The sequence below is a fragment of the Streptopelia decaocto genome (assembly GCF_964273445.1).
Source record: "Streptopelia decaocto genome assembly, chromosome: 5".
Classification (NCBI taxonomy): domain Eukaryota; kingdom Metazoa; phylum Chordata; class Aves; order Columbiformes; family Columbidae; genus Streptopelia; species Streptopelia decaocto.
Window position 1 is genome coordinate 15,943,581 of NC_138659.1, and position 18,144 is coordinate 15,961,724.

General features: G+C 41.0%; 1 protein-coding gene across 4 annotated transcripts in view; it reads left to right on the plus strand.

Annotated features, from left to right (window-relative positions):
- The window catches only part of DNM3 (dynamin 3), a gene marked incomplete at both ends in the record, with an annotated part of 177,816 nt that overhangs the window by 122,742 nt on the left and 36,930 nt on the right, over window positions 1-18,144 (plus strand). The window contains one exon of one of the 4 annotated variants that reach the window (XM_082052195.1): window positions 2,674-2,685. The exons of the other annotated variants lie outside the window; for them this stretch is intronic. Coding sequence (XP_081908321.1) covers window positions 2,674-2,685 — 12 coding nt within the window. The remainder of the gene's footprint in view (window positions 1-2,673; window positions 2,686-18,144) is intronic. 4 annotated transcript variants of the gene reach the window in all.

The following is an 18,144-nucleotide window of genomic DNA, read 5'->3' on the forward strand; positions in this document are numbered from 1 at the left end:
CCAAACACTGTATTGTTTGTTGTGGTTTCTGGTTGTTTGTTGTGTGTTTATTTTTTTTGTTTGTTTGGTTGGGTTTTTTTCATTTCTTGCTCAAGTTTTAATAATGATATAAAAAAAAAGCCTGTGGCTGCCTCTGCTTTAATCTTGTGTTCTGTGGCATGTTTATCATATTTATATATCTGTTAATTTAGCATTAAACAAGACAGACTAATTGGATTTCTAAAACTTCTGTTCTGTCTTCCTGTCTCTCCCTGCCCCCTAAAAATATTTTGTATTCAAAATATGTTTATAAAGAATTATTTGTTTTGTTTAAAGTTGGTCTGTCAAAGGAGTCTTAGACACAAGATGAGAGACTTCCTTGACAGAAAGAAGAGTGAAGCCAAAATTCAGTTCTCCTTTGAGCTAGAATTATCTTTACTTTACAAAAAGAGTCAATATCATTGTTCCAAACCCCTGTAGTTTGAAATTCACCCAGGAGTCTATCAAACTGTTCAGGAAAGATGCTTGATGCTACTCTAGTCTTGTAAAGCACATTGTTCCTACAGGGCTGGGGGTCCAAACGTGAACTGCAAGTCCGATGTTGAAGTTTTGAATTTTGTAAAGCAAAAGGTACCTGAGAAGTTTCAGTGAAACTTCAATAAAAATCAGCAGCATTTCATTAAAATCCTGTGCATACTCCTCAAGTTTCACACCTTCCTCTGACAATATAAAATAGTTTTAGAGACACCCTCCCAGTCTTTTATTCTCCTTTGAAGATTTAGAGGCCATGTTTTTATGTAAAAGAGATTGCCAGAAAGTGGCAGCAACTTGCGTTTGATTCAGTGCTTCCCCACAGCTTTGCAACCCCTGAGTTGAAAAGGCAAAGAGAGGTGCCCTAGCCCCTGCCCACACCCCCCTTTCTCGCTCCTTTTCATGTGCAAGTCACAGCTGGTAACTCTGAGTAGCCAAGGTTTGGCACCAGGAGTAGAAAAATGGCTGCTTAGAAATGAAAAATAGATTAATGGTGCTGTAAACCTGGAGCGCTGCAGTGGTGAAATGGCCTGCTTTCTGTAACTGCCAGAGCAGCGTGCGCAGCCTGGAATTTGAAAGCGAAGCTGTGTGCTTTCATTAAGGGCTGCTGCCTGTGCACAAGGACGCTGATGGAAAACCCAGCGCAGTTGCCCCTAGCTGGGTTCCTTCTTCAGTGGCAGGAAAAACAGGAATTTGTCGCTGAATTGAAGAGGTTTGTTCTGAATTCTCACCAGGGGCAAATCAAGGGGAAATCCCCCAAATAAGAATAGTAATTTTTCTGTTGATTTTTTTTTTTTTTTTAGTAGCTTTACTTAGAATTGTATGATTACAGTGGTAATGGGGCTTGATACTTATTACCCCTAATATGAACTCTCTAGTACTAACTTAATGCTGTAAGTGAAGTCCAAGGTTGTCTATTTTTTAATTATTCTTACTGCCTAAACAAGTGTCATTAATATATTAAAAATTAAGGCCAGATACCACCCTATTCCTCCATTTCCTTACCTCGTTTTGCCTGCCTTCCCTGGCCTTCTGCACATGGAGATGCACACTCACTTTCATATATTCATGCTCTTGTTAACTATGTTTAGTCACCCCTCAAAGTTGCTCTATGAGCCCCCAAATTCTTTTGCAGTTTTCCAAGTCACCTCCTTCCCCCAGGAGATTTGCTTTTGTCAGGACGTGGGCTTTGAGAGCCACCCAGATAGCAATGAATTGGTGTTTTTATTTTTCCAACGCATATGCACGTCAGCTTGCTTGATATAAATCACACCGTGGCCAGTTCACTTTGAAACGGAATATCCATTTACCAGCTGACTTTACTGCTGGGTTTCTGGACCAATGCATCCAAACCCCTCCTTTTTTAAAAAATGACAACTTTGTGACTAACCTTTCCAGACTGTATTTCTCAACTGTAGGCTGGTGTTTATTTTGGCTGACTTCCCACTGTATAATACACACTGTTCATGCCAGCTCATGGCAAAACTCACAATTAAAAAAAAAATTAAAAATAGCACAGATGATTGTTGTAACTTGCTCTGCACACTTTACCTTGCTAGCACCCTCCATTCCTTTTCCCCCTCCCCTAGTGCCATCTCGTCCTTGTTTTTATTACTAATTGAAAAGTTAAATATTTGCTTTTTAAAAAGCATTTGGATCGTGAAGCTTCCCATTGACTGGCATGTCGTCGGCAGTGGCTGTCATGCGAGGGTAAGCAGACATGTGCAGTGGGTCGCTTTGTGTACTGGAAGTTCGGTGTGACCAACACACGGAAATCCCTCTGGCTCCCCTCCCATCCCCAGATCATTTTAGGCCTCACTTTCTTCTCACTTCTGTTAGTGTCCACTGGCTTCCCAGGAGCTGCTCCTGATTTACACTGGAAGAAGCAAAAGTGGAATCAGAATGTTTGCGTAGAGAAGAAATTTTGAAAAACAGCGTGAATTTTCAACTTTGCCGAACATTTCAAATCCTTTATGAATGTCCTGCGCTCCCTGGCAGCCATCTCATTAAGGAATTCAGTGGCTGTTCTTTGAGTCAGTTCCTCATTTGGTTTGAGCACCTTCCAGAACTGTACAAGTTAGACTGAATGTGTGTAAAATAAATGTATCTAATATTTCTTTTTTTTTTTTTTTCCCTCTTTCCTCCTTGCTGCATCCTGCAAAGGGGAACAACAGAGTAAGTTGCTTGTCCTTTTACAAAATCCTTTTGTATCCTGTCTCAAGGGTTTTGTCAGGAATATTGGTTTCTCTTTTGGTTCACACAACTATTGCCTGCATGCTCTTAACAGCAAACTCCGATTAAAAATGTGGGCGCAAAAATGTCTTCTAGAAAACTATTAATGGCTCTTTGTTTTAATTTTGGGGAAGAAGATGTGCTAAGTGTTGCTGAGTGTTGTTTTTTAAAGCAGTTCAGTAAGAATGATACTATAAAACGGTATTGGGACCAAAGATTGTGAAGGTATAGTAATAAAGACCTTCTGAGGAAAGGTTACTACAGTCTGATGAAACTCATTACAGCTGGATTTTTTGACCATACATCAAAGCTTGTATTAATGGGCAGTTATAAAAACCCGGCACTAAAGTCTTAAATAACAGATTTGCTGGCGTTGTTGGCTAAGCTGAACTAGATCAGTGTACTGGCTTTGAAGGTGCCTTAAAATGGATGGAGGAGGGTGGGGTCAACATTTGCCTTGGCTTCTAGACCCTTGATGTGTTCCAGCTGGACAGCAGCAGAAGGGTGTGGGGTGTGGAGAGGGAGACTGAAAATATGCATGGTAGGTTTTTTTCAAAGTAAGCAGCACATAAAAAGGCAGTTTTGCTGATGTTGGTCTGATAAACTAATAATCAAGCTGTTCCCAGGCTTAGTACTTTTTTTTTTTTTTTTTTAATGCCGTTTTTACTGAGCTTAAGAATGGAAATTGCACATCTCACACTTTGGAATACGATGCAGAGAGAGTTTGTCATACCATGGAAAGAAGTTACACAGCTTTTTTGCTTTTTTTTTTTCCCCTTCCTGTTTTGGTATATTAACCCTTATGAAGATGTATGTGTAGCATCAAAAGATGCTTCATAGCAAATGTTTAAAGTAGCCCTTGAAATACGGCCTGTAGCATCTCATTGTGAGCTTGAAGCATTTCTGGGGTATTTGGGAAGACTCACATGGGTTTCAAATGTCCTGAAGCTTGGGGAATTTTGTCTTTTCTTAATTTTTGTAGTCTTAATCATTTTTTGACTCCTCCTGTCTCTGTAGTAGCTGGACTCAGGAGCACCAAAAAGCTTCCATTTTGTTGGCCTGCCCAAGAGAAAGGGCTCTTATTGTTGGTTGAGGCGGGGTTAATAGAAGTGGTGTATTGATGGCATGGAGAGAGAAACTTTACATAGGAGGTGGTGTGAAATGTAAATGTTAACTGTGTATGCTTAAATGTCAAGGTAATGTTTCTAATGTTTCTTTACGATATGCTGACTTACAGCTTTGCTGCTGCACTGGATGCTGATCTGATCTCCAGAGGAGAGAGGTTGGACTGTAGATGCTCTGTCAAGGGAAATGGGGGCAGATGGGGCACCAAAGTGCTCCTGGGCCTGACAGAAACAAAGCCCGGTGGTCAGGAGTCGCATGGACCAGCTCTGTTCTCCAGAGACCTGGGCTGTGGGGCGCCCCAGGAGGTCATGACCAGTAGCATCTAACATAGAGTTAATTGCTAGCACGAGGCAGGATACTTATTTATAAGTACAGAAGAAACCTTTGAGTTTTGAGGATTGGTGGAGCTGTGAGCTTTCCTTTCTCTCTGCACAAAGGGCAGTTTTTGCTGTAGGTTCAGAAGCACTCTCCATCTGGCCTGGGCTGTCAGCCAGAAGCAAACTCCAGAAGAAAGCTCTATGAAAACCATCCTGATCTTTCTCTCTTTCATTGTAAGAATTCTTGTGTCCTTCATCTGTGTTCCCCCCATGTCTCACACAGGTCATTTGTGCTGGATACTGGAGGTTCCATTATCCAAGTTAGATGGGTAGCGTTAACCTGCAGCTGCCTGCCAGGGCTCAAACCCCTTCTGCGCTTAGTGGCATGGGAAATGAAATGGGCAAATCTGAGAGGTGACATGGGAGTTCTTGAGAAGGGGTTGAGGGAAGAGAAGAGTGGCAGATTGAGCATAATGGTGGTTTCTCAAAGCTGCATAATCCTTCCTTATTATGCAGCTGCACATTTAGTGGGTACCTAGCAGAGCTGTAACCCTCCTACTAGTGCTGCCTGTTGTGGCATTCGTACTGTGGATCACGTCGTACGCATGTGTGTGAAGATCCTGTACCCACCCATTCATTCAGATTGTGGCTGTGTTTATACCTCTGCCTTTAGCTTTGCACTCTTAGATTTACAAAAGTTAAAATAAACATTGGAGTAATGAGTTCCTAAGAAAATGGGGGGGAAGGGAAGTGAAGAGGGTTTATAATTGTCAGCGGACTACTATCATTTTTATTTTTACTTGTTATTGTTGTACAATCATTAACATAAGTGAGATTTCTCACATGGTTGAAGATAAATATATCTTCAAAAGCTTTGTTGGATAAAATCTGTAAAAGGGTTGTGCAGAATGAGGTAATGGAGACCTACCTCATTCAACAAGCACATGTTGGCAAGCCCCGTCTTACTAATATTAAAACTGAACTCTGCTCGGCAGCCTTGTCCCGAGGCAGGAGGAGTGGAGAATGCACAGAGCTGTGCAGAGCATTGTAGCTTCAGGCCAGGTGCTGAAGGCACAGGAGCTGTGCATCTTCATCAGCCTCCCTTAAAAACAAACAGACAAACAAAATTCCCCCCAAACAGGCCTCCAGAGCTTGCTGTTTGAAAACAACAGCAAAACCCATAGCATTCTCATGAAATCCATTTTCATTATGCTTCAGACATTGTTAGGTTAAAAGATTAGATAGATGCTGTGGCCTTATAAAATTTTTATTCCAAATCCTTAAGTCATTTGAGCAGCAGAGCAACAAGAAAACCCCAAATCCCAAAGTGACACTTTTTAATATAAAGAATTCACCTTTCCTTTGTCATGCTTAGCACTGAGCCAGCTAATTATTTCTGCTTAATTTGAAAGATCAAATCCTTTAATGCTGAGATCAGACTTGAGAAAATTCAACTTGGAAAAAACAAATCGGATCAAATTTATTTTTGTGGATAAAGTGACTACAAATTCCTATCTTCTAATTATTTTTCATTACTGTGCTTGCTGATACCCTTTCCAGAGCATGTAGAACTAAGTATATAAACCATATATTTGCATCTCAGTTAATGGAGTTGTCAGTGTGGATAATACTGCACATGTGAACATTCATTGAATATAAAGTCAGTTAGTCTAATCTAGTTCAAATTTTCTCTCAAGAAAAACAGAATTCCTTTTGAAAGGAGAAGGAAAATACTCTCCCTGCCAGGTCAGTTTGTATGTTATTTCTTAAAATACTTCTTGGTGACATACTAATTTCTTAGATTTAAGTATATATATATTTTTTTTCCTTTATTTTTTTTTTCTTTCTCCTTTTCTTGGGGGAAGGAGCAGTTTTACTAAACCCGGATTCCAGATCATCTACTTCATTAAGAAGACCAGATGTCCTACTGTCTCTTGAGACGGTCCTTGAAAATGGAAACTTTGTGAAGCCAGAGTACTCATTCTACCTATATACATGACAGCAGCTCTCTCAGTTCATCTATTTCGTGCTTGGCTGTTGACATGTCAATGCAGATACAGTGCCAGGAGCCATATGTATCTTTACATTGTACTAAGGCTCTGATCCTCTCTTTTTGAACTTGACCATGTTTCTGAAGGGGCTTCAGTTACCTCCCAGACATGGACTCTGACTCAGGCAGTTACTGGCTGTGGTGATGCTCTGGCAGTGCCCCAGCCGGATTCAAACTGAAAATGGTTCTGCTCTGGGATTGCTAAAATCCATGTTCGAGTCAAGTTCCTAAACTAGAAAAAGTCTGTGTTAAAAAGCAAACTGTGCTGATATGTCAGAGGGTAAAATGGTGTAAACAGAAGTGTAAACTGTGCATTTATTGGTTTTACTTCCCTTTTCTCTTAAAAAAACCAAAACAAACAAAACCCTAATCTATTTTGGAAAAAGGAAGGCATTGAATCCTAGGAAAAGAACAATCCACTCCAGTTACGACTAAAATTGGATTCAGGCCAGCTAGTTTTAAAAATAACTTTTAAATGAAGAAGTATTACTTCAAAAAAAAATAAAAAAGGAAAAATGCCATAATTTTATAGACAGTGTTTCAGTCCTTGCTTTGAACAGATGAATTGTATTTTATAACAAAGTCACGGTGTAAAGGAGCAGACCAAGCGAGTGAGTGTGCATGCGCACACATGCTGGGTCAAAAGCCGTCCAAAATCCAGGGAGGAAAGGAAATGGCAGGCTGGATTTCAGTCCCTTTCTTGCTGCCTCGCCGTTTCAAGGATGTGAAAACACGTTTCAGATTAAAAACTCTCTTCTTCTTCTCAGAAATATTTACTAGTTCAAAGAACAACTAGATGCAACCTTGTTCCCTTTGTGTTCCCTGAGAAACAGAGCAGCCCTGGTTTATATTCTTGTAAGAGAAAAAAAATTGCTGTCACGAGAGAGTTAAAATTGTACAGGGAAAGAGAGATTCATAGTGTTGCATCAGTTGCTCTGACTGTAACAAGATGCAGGCTGACGGGCTGAGTGATTTCAAAACCAGTCCCGGCGAAGCTGCTGACTGCCTATCAGGGGTCGGGGCATCAATAGCTGTTACAGGGTTTTACATTTCTGCTATTAAATGGGACTGCTGACACTAAGCAAACTCCAGGAAATTTAGAAACGAGCAAACATTTCTGTAGTGTATTCATGGTGGGCTTTTTACTGTGCTTTTGGTGAAGAATCTGCATATTGAAAATATTTTAAAATTCTTCATTCTTTATGGCACAGCTAATTTTTGCATGACTCCTACTCTAATGAAATATTTAATTGAAGCTCTACCGAAAGGTGAAAACTCTCTGGTTGTAACATTTCAGATCATGGAGCCTGGACATATAGTGAGCTTTGCCATGGGGAAAGCAGTGAAGGTGGCCAACCTCTAAGGATGCTTTCCCAACCCTGCTCAACGAGTGCTGAGGGTTGGCTGGCAGAGAGATAGGTGCTTCTGGACTCTCCTGCACCAGCTTGTGCTACAAAGGTCCTTTAAAGTCCAGTCTGATATTCATACCTGCAGCTGGAGTTCCTGTGTCTCCAGGTCTCAGAGTAGCTGCCGTCAAGTAGGTCAGGTTGCCCCTTTAGTACAGGGTCACCCACCACAGGGACCAAATAGAAGGCAAAACACACTCACGGGTATCATGGGACTTTGAGACAATCCTAAAATATCTTCCTGGTCTTCCAGGTCAGTAATTGCACAAAAACCTACTTGTGAGTAATAACTGGGAGTAAATAAAAATTTGAAAGATATTTTTCCTGCCAAAAATGTCAGCAGGCTCACCCTTCCATAGCATGTACAGTGTAACAGGAAATGTAGTCACTGGACATGAGGGTGGAGGGCAGCTGGTGAACGGCCAGATACTTCTTTTTTTTCATTTACAAGAGAAAACAAGGTGATCAGGAGAAACTGAGTGCTACTTTCCCTTACTCTGTTTTAGACAAGAACTAAGATATGCAATGTCTAGTCTGATCCATAGTTCATCCTGTATTTCTTTAACCTATCCTACCTATCTTGTTTGTGGAAATAGGTTTGCAATTACTCTTCATCTGCTGAGTCAGACTCAACTCCCGTGTTCTACACATAAAATCCTCCATTCTGGAGCTGCATTTTCTGGAGCTTCATGTAACTCTCCTTCTATGATGTCATACCTTCATGTTCTGTGGTCACTCCTCAGGTCCTGTCCCACCTGTTTCCCAGCTCCATTGTGGCCTTTGATTGACGGATGTCTTCCCTGTCTTTCTCTGTTTGTTGATTTTATGATGCTTGATATAATGACTATGACAATTTTGGAGAACTGGGTGTCTGGGGTGTTTTATCTGGTGGATTCTTGGGTGACTTTCCTACTCCTGTTCCTGCAGTTGAGAAACAAGTGGTCTTACTCTGTTTCCTTCACATTCTCTCTCTTTTAAACCTAACCTCTGCTTTCCCTGTTTTATAATCAAATAAATTGTAATTCAATGAGAGTATTAGATATCATTGAATGTGCCACTAAGTTCAAATAACGTGTGAAATTATTTGGGTAGGTGTAAGCCCTGTGGTGGGTAGATACAAAGTTACCATGAACTGTTACACAAGGTGTCAGGCGTATATTAGACCATTTAAATAGCAGATATTCAAACTTTTTAGTCATATTTGTTGCACAGTATTATCCTGACCTGTTCAACAGTTGGGTTTCTGCACTGGGTGGCAGGATATCTAAGGGCATTGAGGGAAATCAGATAAAGGAATGAACCTAGAGTATGGAAAAATTCATCTTATGCAATGTAATTTGGCATTCAGTCATAGCTGGGTTTAAAGCTCTGCTTGGTTTGCAGACCTAGATATTTTCCAGTGGAAGCAGAAGATCCCCATGTCATGAAGAGAAGCTTTTCCAGTCACAGCCCAGTTGTCCTTAGCTGTGTTCTGCATACACAGCATAGAAATAGTCTGTAGTTGCTCAGGACCACTACTTGGAAACAACTGCTTTACCTTAATTCTAAATTATAGTTATTAAAGTTTATCTGGCTGATTCAGATAGCGAATTCTCAGAAGCGCTGTGAGCTAGATTTTCCTTAGCTCTGCTGTGAGCCTGTTTATCCACTTTTGAAACTGCGTACAGTCAGGCATCCTCAAATAGCTCAACCCCTCTTCCAACCTCTCCTTTTGCAAACACTGAGGAGATGTGAAGTTTTCATGCCAGCTCTGTGCACCAAGGAGCTCTATGGGCATAATTCCTTGCTGTCCTGAAGCTGAGGACTTCAGTGTAGGTGATGATCTGACTCCATGAACAATGACACCAGCAGGCAGCTTTAAATGTGTTGGTGTCTAGAGCTATGGGATTATACATGAACCAAAGTTGGTATATTTGTATGTGGGCCAGTGTATATGTCTGTATGTGTGTACAAGTAACCAATGCCCTATGCAAAGGTGAATTCTTACCCTCATTAGTAGGACTTCTTTACTTGTGGAGCAATGGCTTCTGGTTAAGGGCTCACTCCTGACTGGAATGTTAAAACTAAGGCTGACAGCAAGAACAAAATACAGAATTGTCTGCAGTCCTTAACACCATCTGCGTTTCCCTTGGTATGGTGAAAATCAGAACTCTTGCCTTAGGAAGCTCATCCTTCACTTGTCTTCAATAGCTTGAAACCATCAACTCTCTGTCTATGCTCTTTCCTTTATACTGCTCTACAGGAAATACCTATTAACCTGATGAGTGAATGTACATGCTCAGAAATCGCTTAATTGCAACCAATCGAGGTCCTGGAAAGGCTGGAATATGGGCATGCTGAATGGCATCAACTTCCAGAGGGTTAGAATTTCACCCATTGTGAGTGGATGTGTTGTCCTTAGTATTGTATGTTTTTAGGGGACTCTTGTTTGTTTGTTTTTGGTATTTTTTTTTCCCATGCTTTCTGTAATCTGATTAGAGTTATGCTAAAATAAAGTTCTCCTTTCCTAGAACCAGTCCTGGCATTGTCTGACTGGGGCTGTGATTTCTGCCCTGTGTCATATTTCTTTTATTTAGTTCCATCTTATTTGTACAGTTTCTTTTGTAAGCCACAGCATGATGCCTTTCCAGCAGCTGTTGTTAATATTATGAATAGATACTATTTGTCTAGAAGCTGCAGTTGTGGACCAGGATCCTGTTTTACAAACTTAGAGCAAAAACATGGTTCCTTGCAGTCAAAGAATGGCATGAGAGAATTGATGTGTAATTAGGGAACAGTGTCTTGTGTGTGTTTTTTTTGTTAAAGGCTTGTCACTAGCCATTGAGTACCTCTGGAAACAGGGTCTTGCGGCAAACTACCCGTCACTGACGTGACTAGCACAGGTTATGGGATTTAGGATTATTTTGTTACTAATCAATGCTGTAAAGAAGGACCATGACTTCTTTCACAGGAGTTCTCTCTTCAAGCATGGGAAGACAGTATTACGAGTGGTTTGGAGCAGGTTTGGCGAGATCTTTCATTTTTTAAGAACACCTCACTCCAACATCTCTGGAGTGTGCAGTGACTTCTTTCTTCCTTTCTTTTAAGAACAAGTGGCGATTAATCCTCCTGTTCTGCTTATTTACCAGACTTTCTTCAGTTCTTCTCTAAAATTTGACACTAGTTCATTTGAGTGTCCTTCCTTGCCTGGTTGAAGCATCTCAGCTTAAAGTAGGATTGGAAATTTGCTCAAGTGGTTTTGTTGGGTCAGTTGTTCCAGCAATTTAAAATCAGTGATCCTTGTGAAGTAGCTTAGTTGTAAGCGTACATAGGAAGCTCTCCATGCTTTTGTTTGTTTAACCAAGGAGGGGAAGAAAAACTTTGGAAAATTAAAATTATTGTTTCAGAGGATTATACCCAAGACAGAATAAATGTGTGTCTGTGTTTTTGCTCGGGTATGCTGAATGGGTTGCCTTTAATGTACACAAGTATCAACACTTTCCCATCAAAATTTAGATATTTTCTGATGGGATCCCATTGGGGAATTGCATGTATCTCTAGGGATCTGTGTCTAGAATAACCTTCCAAGTCCGGATCTAATGACTGTAGACCCCTTCAGTCTCCCTTCCTAGACAGCAGGTCCTTGGAATCAGAGCTCAGCTGTCTTGTGTGCCAGGTTCCCAGGTAATAATCTATTAGCAACATAACAGTAAAGCAAGGATACTCAAATTTACAATGAAGTACCTAAATACACTTATCCAGTAAGACTCAGGAATGTGGCCGTTCCACGGAAAATAAAAGGATGCAGCCCTTCTCAGTATGACCTGTTCCTCTTTTGTGCATTGCTGTGTTTCCAGGCAAAGTCATTCCTGCCTATGGTCTTTCTAGTTGAATCTTCCTTTTCAGGTATTGGAGTGGTTTACTTGACCTAAAAGATGCTCCTGTTTTAAAGCAGTTACTTATATCTCACTTGCAGCTGTTTTTTGTTTGTTTTTTGGTTTTTGGTTTTTTTTTTCTGTGCGAAGCCCTTGCATCTTCAGTGTTGATGACCTTTAGGCTGCTCTTTCATAGCTTTTTATGAAATATATTTCATCATATATAGAGGAGCCATTAAGCTAGCTATCAGAGTTTACAGATAATCACAAATACCTGAAAGACTGTCAAAAATAACCCGTTCCTTCCAAATTCAACCCCCAACTGACAATGGAAAATTACAGTTCAAATATCAGTGATGCTACCTCTTTTGTTGCCGAGTGTTTTGGTAAAAACACTGCTTTACTATGGTAACTCCACAATCCCTTGGGAATTACTCTTCAGTGCTTCCAACCTTCAGTTTCCTTCTTGACAAGTTTCTGGCTATATCCTGAAAAACTTCTAAAGTCTACTATAGATCTACAGCAGCTGAAAATATGGCGAGCAGCACAAACTGAAACATGTTATGTTTGGTATGAAGAGGAATAACTTTGGGCAGGGGAGGTTTCCAGTGCAAATTAAAATGTTCACATCCACATGTAACAAACCAAAAACTCATTAGAGAAGTAAAATTACTAAGAACTTGGTACCAAGTTTCCACTCTGTCCTCCTGGACATCTGCAAAAACTAAGCTGCTTTGCTACAGAACATTAAGCTCTGCTTGACACAGAATGCTTTTGTTAATATTCCTACCTGGGATCTCCAACAGTAGAGTTTTTTAGTCAGTTCAAGTTCAGGCGTCATGGTGTTCAGATCTGGTCATTTGTTTGGAAACCACTGTGGTTTCTCTTATTTTTATGAACTTTACCAAGTTTAAAGCCTCTTTGCTGGAAACACACAACATGCTTCCAATGTTGTGCTAAAAAGAAAGGAAGGAAGGAAGGAAAGAAAGAAAATTAAAATTAAAGGAAAAATCTCTCCTAGCCAAAGAAGTTATACATTGCAAGTTAAATCCCTCCCTTCTTTGGACAGAGTACTATTTCTTCCACAGCCTGCTGTGTGTCTGATAACATACTCCAGAGAGGCTGTGCATGCAGCGAGCTTTTCATTCAGATTCTTTGGGTGCAGTATGGCAGGATATTTGAATCTGTAGCATCTAGTTGTAAAAGCTGCAGACTGTATTGAAATCCAGGCATTTATATATCTTGAGAGTACGACTGCCTGTAGTCAACAGAGTACTCCTCTCCCGTGCTGTAACAAAAAGCATTTTCTCACATGTTTTCCCAGTTTGCATTAGACATGTCATACATGAGCTAGAATATGAGGCAGACTTTGTAAGCAGCCAGGGCAGTTCTTGCTGGGTTTTGGGTTTCCCAAAGAGAACTGTGCTCTGTAGGTTGTTCAGCTGCCAAAGGTTTTATCATGTGGACGAAGTATCGTAACGGAACAGACAACACCATCTTCATGTGTTTTAGACGTGTTATTTACTGGGGTTTCCCTGAAGAAAGCTTAAGGATTCTTTCCTTGTGAGTCACTAACCAAGTGATTGTTTTTATACAAACTTTCCTTCAGCTGGTTAGTGTTGGAACACGGTGTCTTCTGCTCCTTCTGGGGTCTGACTTTTCTTTTAATTTCTTTTAATACTTGTTCCAGCAGCCAACAGGATGATGGTTTGAACCTTGTGGCCTTCCCCCGCGCCCTCTCCGAGTTCCATAGTCTTGAAAATCGCTGGTCGAGCCAGCACAAGCGCTGGTGGCAATCGTTATTTGTGTGTAATTCCACTTTTCAGCTTCTGTCTTGTGGTGCTTTTTCAGCTCTGCACCTTACTTGCGGCTTAGGGAGAATGTGCTGTTGACATTAGCCAAACTGGAGTTTGCATTTTATGTGCTGAAATTACAACAAAAATTTGATATTTGACTTCAGTGGCATAAAGGTTAAAAACTGTGAAGTGCTGTGTTTCCATAATGGAAATCACTGAAGCTGGAGAGACACATGCCTTCTCTTACATACCCCTGAATCCTTTCCCACCCTCTTTCGGTGGCTGCTGTGGAGTCTTCTTTTGCCAGCAGAGTGGTGCAGAGTCACTTTTAATTACCTCCTTCCACTGCTTTTGATTTCAAGCCCAACTGATGGCGCCAGGGGCTGAACCACAGGGAGGTCTCCAGGCAAGTCCTGCCGCTGTCAGGCAGCCTTGCCAGGCAGATGCTATACAGCCCGCTGCATTTCCTTGCGGTGTTTTTGTTATTACATTTTAATTTTTTAGCCTGAGACAGGAACTCTCTTAAAATCTAGTAACCGTAATGTGCCTGTATGTGTGAAGTTCAAGGTTATGGTCACTAACTTCCACTCCCTGATCTCACTTTAGATATTTATATTCTGTGTGTACATGTATGTAATGATATGTATGTTTGACTTCACAGGTAACATATCCTGTGTGTACAGATTTGTTAAAATACATGACATTATTTTAAGCCAGTAAGTATGCACAGTTCTTTGAGTCTTTTTCATAACCCAAGCTTGGATTTCTTTATTTTTACAGGAACAGGAATGGTTTAGCTGGAATGAAAATGTTCATTCCACTGCCTCGTTAGCTACAGGCAATCTTCAGTTGAAGCCTAGCCCATATTCACGCTAAAGCTCTAATAGTTTGACTATTAATCAATGTGTAGGATGAATTTCTGGGGCTGAGAGAGCTTGTCTGCATGCCTGTAATTTAAGCTGAATGTTTTTTTTTTCCTTAGGAAAGGAAGGTAGCAAGAAAATAAATTATATCTGAAAGAGTTCACCTCCCCTTTCACCCCCTTTTACCATTCCTCTTCTGATAAGCACCCCAAAGTTTTCACTGGACGGAGATGGAGATTTAGCTGGAGTAGCAGATCTTCAAATGTGTCATTTGATCCTCCAATAATTCTAAAGCAGCCTAATTCTAAAGCAATAATTCTAAAGCAAACCTGTTAGATGAGACTAGTCGCTGACACCGGTGATTGTCTCAGGTGTGATGCTTAGTACCGAGGGTCCAGTCCCAACTTGCTTCTGTCAATTTAAATGTTCATTTTTAGGGTCTCAGATAGTTTTTCCTTCCCTTCTTCATTACAAGGAAGCTGTATCCAGCAGCCCATGTGATAACAGGAGCGTTAAGATCTTTAGTCAGCTGTTTACCTCCCTTTTCAGCTGCCTGCTTTTTCCACACAAGGGTCACACGCTCTTGCCAAGTTGGATGAAAGCTTCTGGAAGGTGACAAGTGAACCCGTGGCAGTTTCCGTTTGCTCCTCCTGCTGTTCAGGTCACTCACTCTTTAGGACCAGGCCCCTCTCCTCCCTGCATACAAGCCGGTAGAAGGTGAAGAGTCCCAGGACCAATCCTTCAGTTCAGAAACAGGAGTGGGAAAATCATGCTTGGAAAGGCAGGAGTTATTTCCTTACACCACACCTCTACTCTAGTCTCACCACTAGATCGCTCTGCACTGACCTGTGGACCATGCAGTGCTTCTCCAGCCCCCTCTGAAGAAAGTGGTCAAACAACAGCCTCCATGCCCAGTGGCTTCTTAAGAAAAGTCTTTTTCAAAGGCCGCATTCCTCTTTTCCCAGACCTAGGAAGCAGCAGGAGCAGCTTTGGGTCGATCAGTGCAGAGACCACTAACCAAATATCTTCACTCTTTCCTCCCAGATATACTCCCCAGCTTAATGGGAGAGCTGATGCTGAGCCCTTTCCAGCTTGGAGGCAGGGGACCCTGCATTGGAACATGAACAAGGACCTTGTCGGGGAGGAAAGAAGAGAGCCTTGTGGTTTATATAAGTTACGGAGCTATTTCAATTTAACTGCCTAGGGCTCTCAAAGACTGCAGTGCTCTAGCCTGTGGAGGCTGAAAAGCAGTTTCAATGCTATTGTGTTAAAATCCTCTTGTTCTGGCCATGCAGTTTCATTTGACTCTTAAGGAAATAGTGCAGCAACCCTGGAGACAAGGGAAATGAAAAAAACGTTATTTCACCAGAAGTCATATTCCTCTTCCATCAGCAAACCTGACAAGATTGCACCAGTACTGTACAAAAGGGTGATACCTCTACTGGACTTGCATTGCTCATAACAGAGACTACTGATGCCTTTGGTCTTTTCATGGTCACATTATACCAGTGTCTCAGAATTATCTGGTCCTTAGTTAGAGGTGTTGAATTTTCTTTTCCTTTGTTATTGCTAGCTGATGAGCTCCTGGTCCAGCACAGCAGCTGTCATTAGCCTGTTACCATAAAACTATTATTATATCCTGTTTCTGGTTTTCCAATCCTTGAAGTTATCTGTGTCTTCCAGGACACTGTTCAATCCCCATTGTGTTGAGAGTACCTCACAATTTTGTGTTATGGGCAGAAACAAATTTAACTAGCAAGTTCATGCTAATTTGTTTAAGTAAAACCAATCCATTGGACACTTCAGTGAAATCCTTCAAGGCTGCTTGTTCCTCTTCCCATGTTATCATTGTCTGTTGTTATCATTATCTGTTAGGCAGTTTTTTTACTGTACCGTTCTTTCATTAATATCCATCTTTATAAACTTAATTGCCAGTCTCCTAAGGGGTTCACTTTGCTGAACCAAAGATCTGTCAAGTTGCTCTTAGTCAGAAACTCAGTGAACTTACTGAGTCTGGCATGCTCTGACATATTTCTTTGGTTTTTCGTTTTTTGTTTTTTTTCTTATATTTTATTTGAAGTTTTTCTTTAGAAACACTTTCAAAAGCCTTGCAGACAGTCAGGTTTCAACTAAAAAGCCTATACTTGCATCATTTTTCTTCCCATTTTGTTGTGTGTGGGCACTGCACTTGCTGTTCCACAGACCCAAATACTATGCTGATACCTTCATACTGTGATTTTGCACCCACCCGATGGTAGCAGGAACCATTGCATTACTGGGAGCTGTTAACTGGATATGGGTGTATATCAGCGTTACTTTTAGGATATTCTGCACAATGTGTCTTTTTTCAGAGCAGCTGTTTGTTCCCTCATTGATTCCCTTCACATCTCCTATCCTGGTTAGGAAAGGATGATAGTAATACAGTAAGTTTTCTTTCACCTGAGACAGTTGCTACAAGAGTACAGGAACTCTTGTCTGTGAAAACTTGGCAGCCAAAATACTTTGCTCTGAGGAACCCAATGGAAATCATCTTGTCAAACAGCAAGCTTCAGGGCTGATGACTCGGATTTTCCCCTGCTCTGGTCTGGATGTCAAGAAACTGCCTGTGACAGCCATGAGGAGCTGAAAGCAGTAATTCATGCTCCTGCAACACAATGTTTTCTCCTTTGGTGTTATCAGTAAGTTGCACCCCAAAATACAGTGTATGATTCCAGACCATGGTCTTCCCTCCGTGTCTCCTTGGCTTCTTGTGGGGCCACTGGCTGGTTTTCCTTTTCAGGTCTTTTCACTTTTATATTGGTTCAGTTCCCATTCCTCTTCCAACCGCATAATCGTGTTCCCTCAGGCTAGTTGACCTGTTAGTGCACATTTTGCATAAGCCTTTGCTTCCTCCAGCCATGGTCGTTCACAGTTCATGTGAACCTTGGTTCACATCGTTGTACACTTTCTTGCCAATAACCACTGCCCTGCACAAATGCATGGTATCCCTGTGTGGGTGTAAAGAAGTACATGCATTTGTACACATCCAAATTTAAATTGTGCTGGTTTATACTGAGGTTATGTTTCTGTCTAATTCTAGAGAGTATTAGGCAGAAATGAAAATTGTTTAATGTGAAATATGTAATTATCAATTGAAAAATCCAGACCATCTCAGATGCCTTGTCAACATTTTGTGTCTCAAAATGTGTAGTATCCAGACAACTCTGTTGTTAACCTTTTCCAGTCCATATTGAACATGTGAAAAATCAGTCCTTTTTTGTGTTTGCATGGGATCTTTGTTTGCTGTGATTAATGGTCCACTAACAGTCTCCAGTACAAGTTCAGGGCAACGTACAAAGTGTCTTTGATGCCAGACGTTCTACAGTGCTGTGCAGAAACTAAAGCTAATAGTCATAAGCCTGAGAGGACTGGAATGTTTTCAATTTACTTTTAAACAAATGACTTTATTGTGCTATTCTCACATGGGAGTAAATTCCACAGCCTTAGTGCTGCATTAAACAAAACTTTTTTTACCTGCTTATTTCTGTTTATACTTGGAGATAAGAAATAAAGCTTGGCTAGGGATTGGAGGGAATAGGACAGGACTATTAAACTCAGTGGGAATTTTGTCAGGGGCTTTGCTGGGAGCAGAGTGGGATGCAGGAGTGAAGGATGTAGGTGAAGGATGATTTGTGGTGCAGGGCAGAGTTCAGGAATTCTGTGTGCCTGGAAAACAAACTCATGAAGGGCACCTGTAGGAAAAGCTTTAAAACTGGCTTTGCTGCCCCTGAAATGTAAGGAAGCGGTTGTTGTAGTCTCAGTAAATGCTGGTGGATATTGGGAGGAAGATGCCTAGTGACTGCAGCTGTAGATGGATAAAGCCCAACTCCTGAAAGGAGCAATTCTCAAGTAAGTCATGGGTGTCTGTAGCCACATAAGAATGACATCTCTTGACCTCACCATATTGCTCTTGTAAAGGTAAAGATTTTCAGACCCAAGATGGAGAAGTTTT